Source organism: Triticum urartu, chromosome 5A (genome assembly GCF_056163025.1).
Source record: "Triticum urartu cultivar PI428250 chromosome 5A, HENAU_Tu73, whole genome shotgun sequence".
NCBI lineage: Eukaryota > Viridiplantae > Streptophyta > Magnoliopsida > Poales > Poaceae > Triticum > Triticum urartu.
Window position 1 is genome coordinate 348052026 of NC_141877.1, and position 11884 is coordinate 348063909.

General features: G+C 51.0%; 2 protein-coding genes across 2 annotated transcripts; both read left to right on the forward strand.

Moving 5' to 3' along the window:
* The first annotated feature begins 3746 nt into the window (after window positions 1-3746).
* LOC125508933 (receptor-like protein 44) lies at window positions 3747-5251 on the forward strand. Its single transcript, XM_048673745.2, has one exon. It carries the CDS (start codon window positions 3858-3860, stop codon window positions 4719-4721), a length of 864 nt encoding a protein of 287 aa, XP_048529702.1. The 5' UTR covers window positions 3747-3857; the 3' UTR covers window positions 4722-5251.
* An 888-nt stretch (window positions 5252-6139) lies between these two features.
* On the forward strand, window positions 6140-6760 carry LOC147971347 (uncharacterized). Its single transcript, XM_087523929.1, has one exon. The coding sequence runs from the start codon at window positions 6140-6142 to the stop codon at window positions 6758-6760; it is 621 nt and encodes a 206-aa protein (XP_087380055.1).
* Window positions 6761-11884: the final 5124 nt, after the last annotated feature.

Sequence of the window (11884 nt, forward strand, 5' to 3'; positions counted from 1 at the left end):
TCCTCTCCTCCCCGTCTCTCTTTCTCTTCCTAACCCCTCTGCTCTCCTCCTTGGTCAGCGCCGCTGCCATGGCGCCTAACCCTCGCCGGCACTGCCCGATCCGGTCTCCCCTTGTCAGAAATGGAGCCCCGGCGAGCTCCTTGACCCAGATCCGGCCTCTTCGCGCCGTCCACCGCCTCTTCTGCTTCCTCCTCGTCGGATCCGCCTCTGACCTTGTCGTCCCCGTCGCCCTCACCGGCGAGCGCCGCCGTGCGTCGTTCGGGTCGGGAGGAGCCACGATCCTGCTCCTCTGCGTCTGCGTCCAGGTGGGCTGCGACCCGCCCGAGGCCCAGCCTGCTCCCCCGCGGACCCAGCAACCACGTCCAGCGGGCCGGCCCAGCAACCGCAGCCAGCGCCAGGCCTCCTCTGCTTCCGACCGGGCCAGGCTCAATGAGAGCATCGCCTCTCCTGTACACTCGGGCCAGCCAGATTCGGCCCAGGTCATGGTTTTTTTCCGTTCTACGTTTTGTCCATTTATCCTCAGAGTTTGCCTGTTTTACAAAAAGCCCCCTAAACTTCATGCATATAATAACTCATGAACCGAGCATCGGATTAAAATGATTTATATGTGAAACTTTCTTAGAATTTTGTCTAGTTTCATAATATGTCACTTTCATCCATGTTTAAAATGTTGTTTGTTTAAATTTGCTCATATGCCATGCTAAAATGATTAAATTCATAACTAATTAACCGTAGCTCCAAATTTAATAAACTTTATATGTAAATGGGGTGGAATTTTTCCTAGTTTAACATGGTGGCTTTACTTTGCATGTTAAACAACTCTCAAATATGTTTTAGGACAGAACAGGACCTAACCTAATATATGCACATGAGGAGTTTCCGGATTTGTTGTTCGTTGCTTCCGGCCTCATTTAAACTTGACTAGATGGTATAGTTTTGTTATGCTTCACCTCTTGCCATGCTTAACAACATTTAATATTGTTGAGTACCTAACCGGGAGAGAACTAAATAATTGACGTGGTGTTCCGTCAATATGCATCCCGTTGCATATTGAGCTCCACTTAATTTGTACGATTGTTTGTGCACTTTGCCGTGCCATGTATCATTAAACCGGACATGCGTCATACTTGTTTGCGCATCATGCCATGATTATGTGATGGTTGTTTACTATGTTTTTTGCTTCTTTCCGGTGTTTCTTCTTCGGGTTGGTTCCGATAACGTCGCGTTTGTGAGGAACCGTTCGACTACGTCCGTTTGTCTTCTTCATGGACTCATTCTTCTTCCTTGCGGGATTTCAGGCAAGATGATCATAGCCTTGAAATCACTACTATCTTTGCTATGCTAGATGCTCGCTCTTTTGCTATGCCATGCTACGATGTCTACCACTTGCTTTCAAGCCTCCCAAATTGCCATGTCAAACCTCTAACCCACCATGTTCTAGCAAACCGTTGATTGGCTATGTTACCGCTTTGCTCAGCCCCTCTTATAGCGTTGTTAGTTGCAGGTGAAGATTGGAGCTTGTTCCATGTTTGGAACATGGATATTTTGTTGGGATATCACAATATCTCTTATTTAATTAATGCATCTATATACTTGGTAAAGGGTGGAAGGCTCGGCCTTATGCCTGGTGTTTTGTTCCACTCTCGCCGCCCTAGTTTCCGTCATATCGGTGTTATGTTCCCGGATTTTGCGTTCCTTACGCGGTTGGGTAATAATGGGAACCCCTTGACAGTTCGCCTTAAGTAAAGCTCTTCCAGCAATGCCCAACATTGGTTTTACCATTCGCCACCTAGCCTTTTCTTTTCCCTTGGGGGTCGCGCGCCCAAGGGTCATCATTATTTTACCCCCCCCGGGCCAGTGCTCCTCTGAGTGTTGGTCCAACTGAGCGATGTCCGAGGCTACCAGGGGCAACTCTGGGCTGGCTCACCCGACGTCTTGCTCATCCGGTGTGCCCTGAGAACGAGATATGTGCAGCTCCTATCGGGATTTGTTGGCACATCTGGGTGGTGTTGCTGGTTTAGTTTTACCCTGTCGAAATGTCTTGTTGTACCGGGATACCGAGTCTGATCGGAATTTCTCGGGTGGAGGTCTATTCCTTCGTTGACCGTGAGAGCTTGTCATGGGCTAAGTTGGGACACCCCTGCAGGGATTTGAACTTTCGAAAGCCGTGCCCGCGGTTATGGGCAGATGGGAATTTGTTGACGTCCGGTTGTACAAAACCTAAAGTCGACCTTAATTAAAATGAATCAACCGCGTGTGTAACCGTGATGGTCTCTTTCCGGTGGGGGCCGGAAAGTGAACACGGTTGTTGGAGTTATGTTTGACGTAGGTTGTTCTAGGATCACTTCTTGATCATAGATTCTCGACCGTGCTTTGCTTTCTCTTCTCGCTCTCTTTTGCGTATGTTAGCCACCATATATGCTAGTCGCTTGCTGCAGCTTCACCTCATACCTTTACCTTACCCATAAGCTTAAATAGTCTTGATCGCGAGGGTGCGAGATTGCTGAGTCCCCGTGGCTCACAGATACTTCCAAAACCAGCTTGCAGGTGTCGATGAGACCGTGCAGTTGACGCAACCAAGCTCAGGAGGAGCTCGATGAAGATCTTGTCCTTTGTGTTGTTCCGTTCTAGTTGATCAGTAGTGGAGCCCAGTTGGGGTCGATCGGGGGCCTTTGTCGCATTTGGGGTTCTTCTTTTATTTTGGCTCCGTAGTCGGGCCCTTGATTGTATTTGGTTGTTGTAATGCTTTATTCATGTAATTGTGTGAAGTGGCGATTGTAAGCCAACTATGTAATCTCTTTCCCTTATTATATTACATGGGTTGTGTGAAGATTACCTCACTTGCGACATATGCCTTCAATGCGATTATGCCTCTAAGTCGTGCCTCGACACGTGGGAGATATAGTCGCATCGAGGGCGTTACAGGGAGTTACTCTGACAGAGAGTATTAGGGGTATGAACAAGGGCTAGATCAAGCAAGGGTGCAAGCGTGACACATGGGTTTTACGAGTTCGGACCCCTCTCGGAGGAGGTAATAACACTGCGTCTCGAGCTCTGGGAGCTGTGTTTTCTTCTCTAGTGTCTGATGATTACAATGGATGCGAACCCCTCTTACTGTGCTACGGGGCGACTTATATAGAGTGCACCGCCCCTTGAGCTAGATACGTTACAAAGAGGGATTCGATTAACAGGAATTATTACAGGTGTTACGCATGGTAACTGATGTATTGAGTGCTAGTAATGCACGAAGGCGTGCACCTCTTAGCGCTTTAGTGTTCGCGCGGACCGTCTATCACCCTCTGACCGAATCACTATGAGGTAACCGAATGAGCTTAGTGCAGCCAAGTGGATGGGTGGTGTCCGAATGGAAGGAACCTTGACTGATGCCCGAATGGATTTGAGACCCACATGCCTCAGTGTCTGGCGTTGCGGGTCCCATGTATGATTCAGAATGTACCTCTCTTGACTCTACCTATAATGGGTTACCCCAATAGTTCGTTTGTATTTTGTGATAAATTTGGACCAGGGATTTAACTAAAAAAATTTAATGTGTGTCACGAAAAATTACATTGTTGGATTCGTATTTGAATATAGTTTTAATATAATATTATTTTGCTATGTATAATCTTTATTTTATTATAAATTTAAATTATGACCTAAATACAGAGGGACTAATCAACCAGGGCGGAGGAGGGAGCAGAAAAAAGCAAATGAGATCAGCCTAAAGCCACGGGTCCTGTTGCAAAACCAGCTAAACAGACAGCCGCCTTATAACATTTTTATTGCTAGGGTGACACGCTCCCCCAAATCCCCACTACCGCCGAAGTTCCCCCTTTCACCACCCCCATCGTCCCCAAATGTCCCAACCAAGCCAACACCACCACTTCCCGCCGTTTGCCGTCGCCGTCGCCGTCGCGGCCGTGCTAGTCCTGCTCTCACCGCCGTCTGCCGCCGACCCGAACGACGAGCTTTGCCTGTCGAGCCTCCAGGAGTCCCTCTCCCTCCGCAACTGGACCAAGTCGTTCTTCACCGACCCCTGTGACGGCTTCATCTCCAAGCTCCAGGGCGTCACCTGCAACAACGGCCGCGTCTACAAGCTCTCCCTCCCCGGGCTCTCCCTCGCAGGCTCCATCCCGCCGGAGCTCTCCAACTGCACCAACCTCCAGTCGCTGGACCTGTCCTCCAACGCGCTGTCCGGGGCCATCCCGACGGAGCTATCCAAGCTGCTCAACCTGGCCGTGCTCAACCTCTCCGCCAACGCCCTCTCCGGTGCCATCCCGCGGGAGCTCGCGAGCTGCGCCTACCTCAACGTCATAGATCTCCACGGCAACCAGCTCTCCGGGCCCATCCCCGACGAGCTGGGCCTCCTCGTCCGTCTCTCCACCTTCGACGTCTCGTACAACCGGCTGTCCGGCCCCATCCCCGTGCTCCTCGCGAACCGCAGCATCGCCGGCGGCGGCGGGGCGGTAGCTGCGGGGACGACGGCGAGGTTCAATGCCAGCTCGTTCGCCGGGAACAAGGACCTGTACGGGTACCCTCTGCCGCCAATGCGAGGGCACGGGCTCTCCGTGCTGGCCATCGTCGGCATCGGCCTCGGCAGCGGGCTGCTCAGCCTCGTGCTCAGCTTCTCCGCCGTCTGCATCTGGCTCCGGTCCACCGACCGCACGGCCGCCACGCCTGGCGAGGAGGGCAAGATCTCACACCTCATGCCGGCCTACTGAACTCAGCCCGACTGCAACTAGGCAACATGCCGATGCCGGTGGTACTATCACAGATGCAACCAGCTCCTTGCGTCGAGTTGGAGTACGGATTTGATTTAATTTAACTCCAGACGATAGATTCGGGCCTGGTAATCCGGGCGTGGTTGGATTCTCTGAGCCAAGATTGGACCCTGGGGCTGGCTGGAAAAGGCTGGATCGATCAGAGCATGGCTAGCTAGCAGAGCAGCCGTCATCAGAGTGTCAGAAGCTAATCCAGTTGGAGTTAATTGGTGCATTGTTTTCTCTTCTCTTTCAGCTTGGGGTATTAATAACTTGTTTTTGGCTTTTTTTAGTACGACCCTCTCGAGTTTAGTGAGTGAGGGAGAGGGACAGAGTTAGGCTTTGGTGACATCCACCTGTGCTTGTATATTGGTAGCAGTAGAGAATTTATTCCACTTCACTGGTGTGAGTGCTGACTGCTGCCGATCTTTCCGCCAGCTTAAGCCATTTGTTTTCTCCGGGATTTGTTTACGATAATGCTACTCTAATCATCAGCCGGTGTGCTCCCAGCCTTGCTGTGCTCATGACTCGTGAGCTGTTCTCCATCCCCTTTTGATAAGCTGAAATAGAAAACACGGCGTCCTTTGTTGCGATCACAAGAAAAGCAAGGCATGAATGAAGCCGTATAAAATTGCGTGAGTGGCAGGCGCACCGCCGGTGCCAGTGGCGCGCTTTGCTTTACCCGTTCCGGCAACATCATCATGTCGAGTGTTGAAGAAGGTTCAGCGAGGGGCGGCTTTCGGCTGACACACATGTCAAGACGTCGCCCACGTAAAATCATCGTACGGGCGGCGCTTCCGTGTGGGTGTGGACATGATGAAATATGAATGCGCAAGTGGGGTGGTGCGATGCGATTGGGTGGGTCGTTGTTACATGCGTGCGCGTGCCCACTACCAGTGTGAAGTTCCCATCAGCTTTTCTCCCTTCCACCGAGGATAACGGATTACCCGGGATGATAATAGACAGTGTTGAACATATGGTTGGTTTGTGCATGTATATTGTATACCTCCACCCACCTTCTAATCATTGTATAGTTGAGATTATGCATCGATCAATACATCGTGTAGCATTGCTAAAACTCTCGTTTTTAACATGGTATCATACCTTGGATCCCAAACCCTAACCCTCTGCCGCCACTGCTGCCGCGAACTCATCGCCGCTGCCGCCGCTGCGATCTCATCGCCACTGCCGCTGCCGCACCACGCCACCGCGTCTCCACGCCGCTGCGTCGCGGCCTCCTCCACACATTTCCGCCTTCCCTCTCTAACCTAACCTCGCCGCCGCCCTTGCAACGCCGCCCCTCACCGCGCCGCCTCTGCCACGCCGCGCCGCCCTCCCCGCGTGCCGCCGCACCACCTCCCCCCTCTCCCCTCAGACCCATGGCTTCCCCCGGTTCCTCCGGCACCACCCGCACCAACCGCACCAACCCGTTCGCTGGCCCCGACCCCGTCATCATCCGCGATCTCAACATCCTCGGGCGGGTTCCCGTTGTCCTCGATCATCTCACATCCACCTACTATGCCTGGAAGACGTACTTGTCCCTTGTGTTTCGTGAGTACAATCTCCGGGATCACATTGATGGCTCCATGGATTCCCGGTTCATGGAGGACGATGAGGAGTGGATGGCCATCGACACCACTCTCACCTATTGGTTCTACACCACCATCTCAAAGGACCTCTTCCACACGGTGGTCTCTGCCGAGGATGATGCTCACGTCGTATGGACCAAGCTCAACGGCCTCTTCACCGACAACACGCTCCAGCGAAAGGTTTTCTTGCACTGCGAGTTTTTTGGGTGCCAGCAGCACGACTCGCCCGTTGACGATTATTGCATGTGCCTCAAAAAGCTTGTTGACGAGCTCCGTGACCTCGGTGAGAAGGTCTCCGACGAGCTCCTTCTCAACACACTCATCGCCGGCCCGAACGACGATTTCGAGAACGCCACCTCCAGCATCCCCCTCATCACCAACCCGACTTTCCCAAGATCGTGGCGTACCTGAAGCTGGAGGAGAGGAGGATGCGGATGTCGCGTACACGGGCCACTCACACGGCCCTCACCAACGGTACCCGTGGCGGCGCGCCGCCCACCGCCCCGGCCCCTCAGCCGCGGCCTGGACCGGCCCCTTCCATGTGCCACCGCCGCGCTGGTTCCCCTACCCGCAGTAGCAGCAGGCTCCGCCACCGCCCCCCGCCGAGGGTTGCAGTGGCCGTTGTGGCCGCGACAGCCACAAGCAACAACAGCAGTAGCCAGCCGCCCAAGGCGGTGCGCCGCGCCACCCGCAGCAGCAGCTCCCGTCGGTGCCCTGGCAGGCCGGCCAGAACCCCTGGACAGGGGTCGTTTACGCGTACTCCATGCCCATACCGCGCGCCCCCGTCCCCGGCTTCTTCTGCGCACGCCCGACCTCTCATCAGGCGCTCCACGCGGCTCCTCAGTCGTACGCGCCCACGCTGCCCTACGGCCCCTCCGCGGCCTATGGGCTGCCTTCGGCCGGTGGGTACCCACCGCTCCTCGCGGCGCCGCCTCCACAGCCGCAGCCGTCGGCGCCTTGGGACCCCGCGCTTCTAGCGGCCCTCTACACACTAGTGGAAAACATGGCTTTGGTTCGAGCCTGCCAAGCCCATTAGTCCCGGTTCAGTCACGAACCGGGACCCATGGGGGGCATGCGTTCCGGTTCATGCGCCCAGGGGCCCGGCCGGGCCTCGGGAGGCATTTGTCCCGGTTTATGTGGACCCATTTATCCCGGTTCTAGGCACGAACTGGGACCAATGAGCCTCGCTCCTGGCCCACAGCCATTGGTCCCAGTTCGTGCCTAGAACCGGGACAAAAGGGGGGCCTTTAGTCCCGGTTCCTGCCGCAAACTGGGACAAATGAGTTGCCTATATATACCCCCTCGCCGGCGAGCAGAGCAGTCCACACTGCTCTGTTTTTTTGGCCGGCGAGGGGAGGGCATTTGCGTGCTCTAGCTCACCTCATATGCACATGAGGTGTTCGATGAAATGCCCGAGCCACGCTAGTTAAGTTTTGTCCTTTCGAAGCTCGACCTCCGAGCTCCATTTTTCCCGAGATTTGTCTAGGTTTAGCGGTCCTTCACGCCCCGTCCCCGTCCTCACCGCTGTCAATCGCCCCCGCCGATCTTGTCGCCGGCACCACCATGTTGAGCCTCTTGTTCTTATCTTCTTTTTGAAAGAAAAAAATTCTTACTTTAGATAGATACTTGTCTGATTTTCTTACTTTTGACACACATAATTATATATAATGCACGCAGATGAACCGGCAATAGATGTACGGTGACAGACACACCTCTGAGTACATTAAGGGCGTGCATGAATTTCTCGAAGTGGCCGAGGCAAACAAGCAGAATGGTTTTATGTGTTGTCCATGCCCTAAATGTGGGAATATGATGTCTTACTCTAACCGAAAAATCCTGCACACCCACCTGCTTTACAAAGGTTTCATGCCACACTATAATGTTTGGACGAGGCACGGAGAAATAGGGGTTATGATGGAAGACGGCGAAGAAGAAGAGGACGGTGACAACTATGTGCTCCCTGAATACGGTGATGCTGCAACGGGGGGAGCTGCTGAAGATCAAGAGGAACCAGACAATGTGCCCGATGATGCTGCAACGGGGGAAGCTGCTGAAGATCAAGAGGAACCAGACGATGTGCCCGATGATGATGATCTCCGTCGGGTCATTGTTGATGCAAGGACGCAATGCGAAAGTCAAAAGGAGAAGCTGAAGTTCGATCGCATGTTAGAGGATCACAAAAAAGGGTTGTACCCCAATTGCGAAGATGACAACACAAATCTCGGTACCGTACTGGAATTGCTGCAGTGGAAGGCAGAGAATGATGTGCCTGACAAAGGATTTGAGAAGCTACTAAAAATATTGAAGAAGAAGCTTCCAAAGGATAACGAATTGCTCGACAGTACGTACGCAACAAAGAAGGTCGTATGCCCTCTAGGATTGGAGGTGCAGAATATACATGCATGCCCTAATGACTGCATCCTCTACCGCGGTGCGTACAAGGATTTGAATGCATGCCCGGTATGCGGTGCATTACGGTATAAGATCAGACGAGATGACCCTGGTTATGTTGACGGCGAGCCCCGCAGGAAGAGGGTTCCTGCGAGGGTGATGTGGTATGCTCCTATAATACCACGGTTGAAACGACTATTCATAAACAAAGAGCATGCCAAGTTGATGCGATGGCACAGTGAGGACCGTAAGAAAGACGGGAAGTTGAGAGCACCCGCTGACGGGCCGCAGTGGAGAAAAATCGAGAGAAAGTACTGGGCTAAGTTTGCAGGTGAACCAAGGAACATATGGTTTGCTTTAAGCGCGGATGGAATTAATCCTTTCGGGGAGCAGAGCAGCAATCACAACACCTGGCCCGTGACTCTATGTATGTATAACCTTCCTCCTTGGATGTGCATGAAGCGGAAGTTCATTATGATGCCAGTTCTCATCCAAGGCCTTAAGCAACCCGGCAACGACATTGATGTGTACCTAAGGCCATTAGTTGAAGAACTTTTACAGCTGTGGAATGGAAACAGTGTACATGCATGGGATGAGCACAAACAACAGGAATTTAACCTGCACGCGTTGCTATTTGTAACCATCAACGATTGGCTCGCTCTCAGTAACCTTTCAGGACAGACGAACAAGGGATACCACGCATGCACGCACTGTTTAGCTAACACCGAAAGTATATACCTGGACAAATGCAGGAAGAATGTGTACCTAGGCCATCGTCGATTTCTTCCGACCAACCATCAATGTCGAAAGAAAGGCAAGCATTTCAAAGGCGAGGCAGATCACCGGAAGAAGCCCGCCATGCGTACCGGTGATCACGTACTTTCTATGGTCAATGATTTACACGCAATCTTTGGAAAGGGTCCCGGCGGACTAGCTGTTCCGAATGACGCCGAGGGACGCACACCCATGTGGAAGAAGAAATCTGTATTTTGGGACCTACCCTACTGGAAAGACCTAGAGGTCCGCTCTTTGATCGACGTGATGCACGTGATGAAGAACCTTTGCGTGAACCTGCTAGGCTTCTTGGGCGTGTATGGGAAGACAAAAGATACAGCTAAGGCACGGGAGGGCCTGCAACGTTTGCACGAAAAAGACGGCATGCCTCCAAAGCAGTATGAAGGTCCTGCCAGCTATGCTCTTACCAAAGAAGAGAAGGAAATCTTCTTTGAATGCCTGCTTAGAATGAAGGTCCCAACTGGCTTCTCGTCGAATATAAAGGGAATAATAAATATTTCAGAGAAAAAGTTCCAGAACCTAAAGTCTCATGACTGCCACGTGATTATGACGCAACTGCTTCCGGTTGCATTGAGGGGGCTTCTACCGGAAAACGTCCGATTAGCCATTGTGAAGCTATGTGCATTCCTCAATGCAATCTCTCAGAAGGTGATCGATCCAGAAATCATACCAAGGCTAAGGAGTGATGTGGCGCAATGTCTTGTCAGTTTCGAGCTGGTGTTCCCACCATCCTTCTTCAATATCATGACGCACGTCCTAGTTCATCTAGTTGACGAGATTGTCATTCTGGGCCCCGTATTTCTACACAATATGTACCCCTTTGAGAGGTTCATGGGAGTCCTAAAGAAATATGTCCGTAACCGTGCTGGGCCAGAAGGAAGCATCTCCATGGGCCATCAAACAGAGGATGTCATTGGCTTTTGTGTTGACTTCATTCCTGGCCTTAAGAAGACAGGTCCCCCTAAATCACGGTATGAGGGGAGACTGACTAGAAAAGGCACGCTTGGAGGGGACTCAATAATATGCAGGGACGGATATTCTTGGTCTCAAGCACAGTACACAGTTCTACAGAACTCTACCTTGGTGACCCCGTATGTCGATGAACACAAGAACAGTCTACGCTCCAAACACCCGGAGCAGTGCGACGACTGGATTATATGTGAACACATCAGGACTTTCAGCAGTTGGTTGGAAACACGTCTCAGAGGTGACAACACTGTTTGTGATGAGCTGTACTCGTTGTCTAGGGGACCATCTTCGACTGTATTGACTTACAAAGGATATGAGATAAATAGGAATACATTTCACATAATCGCCCAAGATCAAAAGAGCACCGACCAAAATAGCGGTGTCCGCTTTGATGCAGCAACCGAGAGGGGAAAGGACACATATTATGGTTACATAGTGGACATATGGGAACTTGACTATGTACATGATTTTAAGGTCCCTTTGTTTAAGTGCAAATGGGTCAATCTGTCAGGAGGCGGCGTACAGGTAGACCCACAGTACGGAATGAAAACAGTGGATCTGAACAATCTTGGGTACACTGATGAACCGTTCGTCCTAGCCAATGATGTGGCACAGGTTATCTATGTGAAAGGACATGTCTACCAAAACGAGAAAAAGAAAAGATAAGGAAGCGAATACATCATACGATGAGCCAAAGCGCCACATAGTTCTTTCAGGAAAAAGGGACATCGTGGGAGTGGAGGGCAAGATAGACATGTCCAAAGATTATGAAAAGTTTCATGAAATTCCTCCCTTCAAAGTCAAGGCTGACCCAAGCATCCTGATAAATGATGAAGATTATCCATGGTTACGGCGCAATAAGGAAATGACACAAGAGAAGAAAAAGTGAAGACTTTCTCTCCACAACTATTATGATGATACCATGCCAACTTTCAACCTTTTCGTAGTTCATTTCAAATGCCTATTGTAACAGACAAGTTTTCGTATGAAATCCTGATACTTCAAAAGAGATTGTCCGTTTTGTACACAAAGTGCATCCAGTTTTTGCCGTAACCCTCTCAACTTTCTTGCACGTGCTATGTGGATGAAATGATGATACCATGCCAACTTTCAACCTTTTCAGATTTCATTTGAAATGCTTCTCAATTTCAGGGCCTTATAGCTCAAAATAATCAGTAAATGCATGGAAAATAACAAATGAAGTCAGAAAGGGTTGAAAATTGATGATGTAGCTTTGAATGGTGCATTTTGAACACATAAAAAGTCAGGAGTTCACAGAATTTTCATAAAGAACTTTTTTGTTACAAACTTTAATAGCAAAAAGAATTATCATAAAATAATATAAATAAGTAATTAGAAACAAAATAATATAAACTTTAA

Coding starts and splice junctions, on each gene's coding strand:
- LOC125508933 (XM_048673745.2), top strand. CDS start 3,858: ATGTCCCAACCAAGCCAACACCACCACTTCCCGCCGTTTGCCGTCGCC.
- LOC147971347 (XM_087523929.1), top strand. CDS start 6,140: ATGGCTTCCCCCGGTTCCTCCGGCACCACCCGCACCAACCGCACCAAC.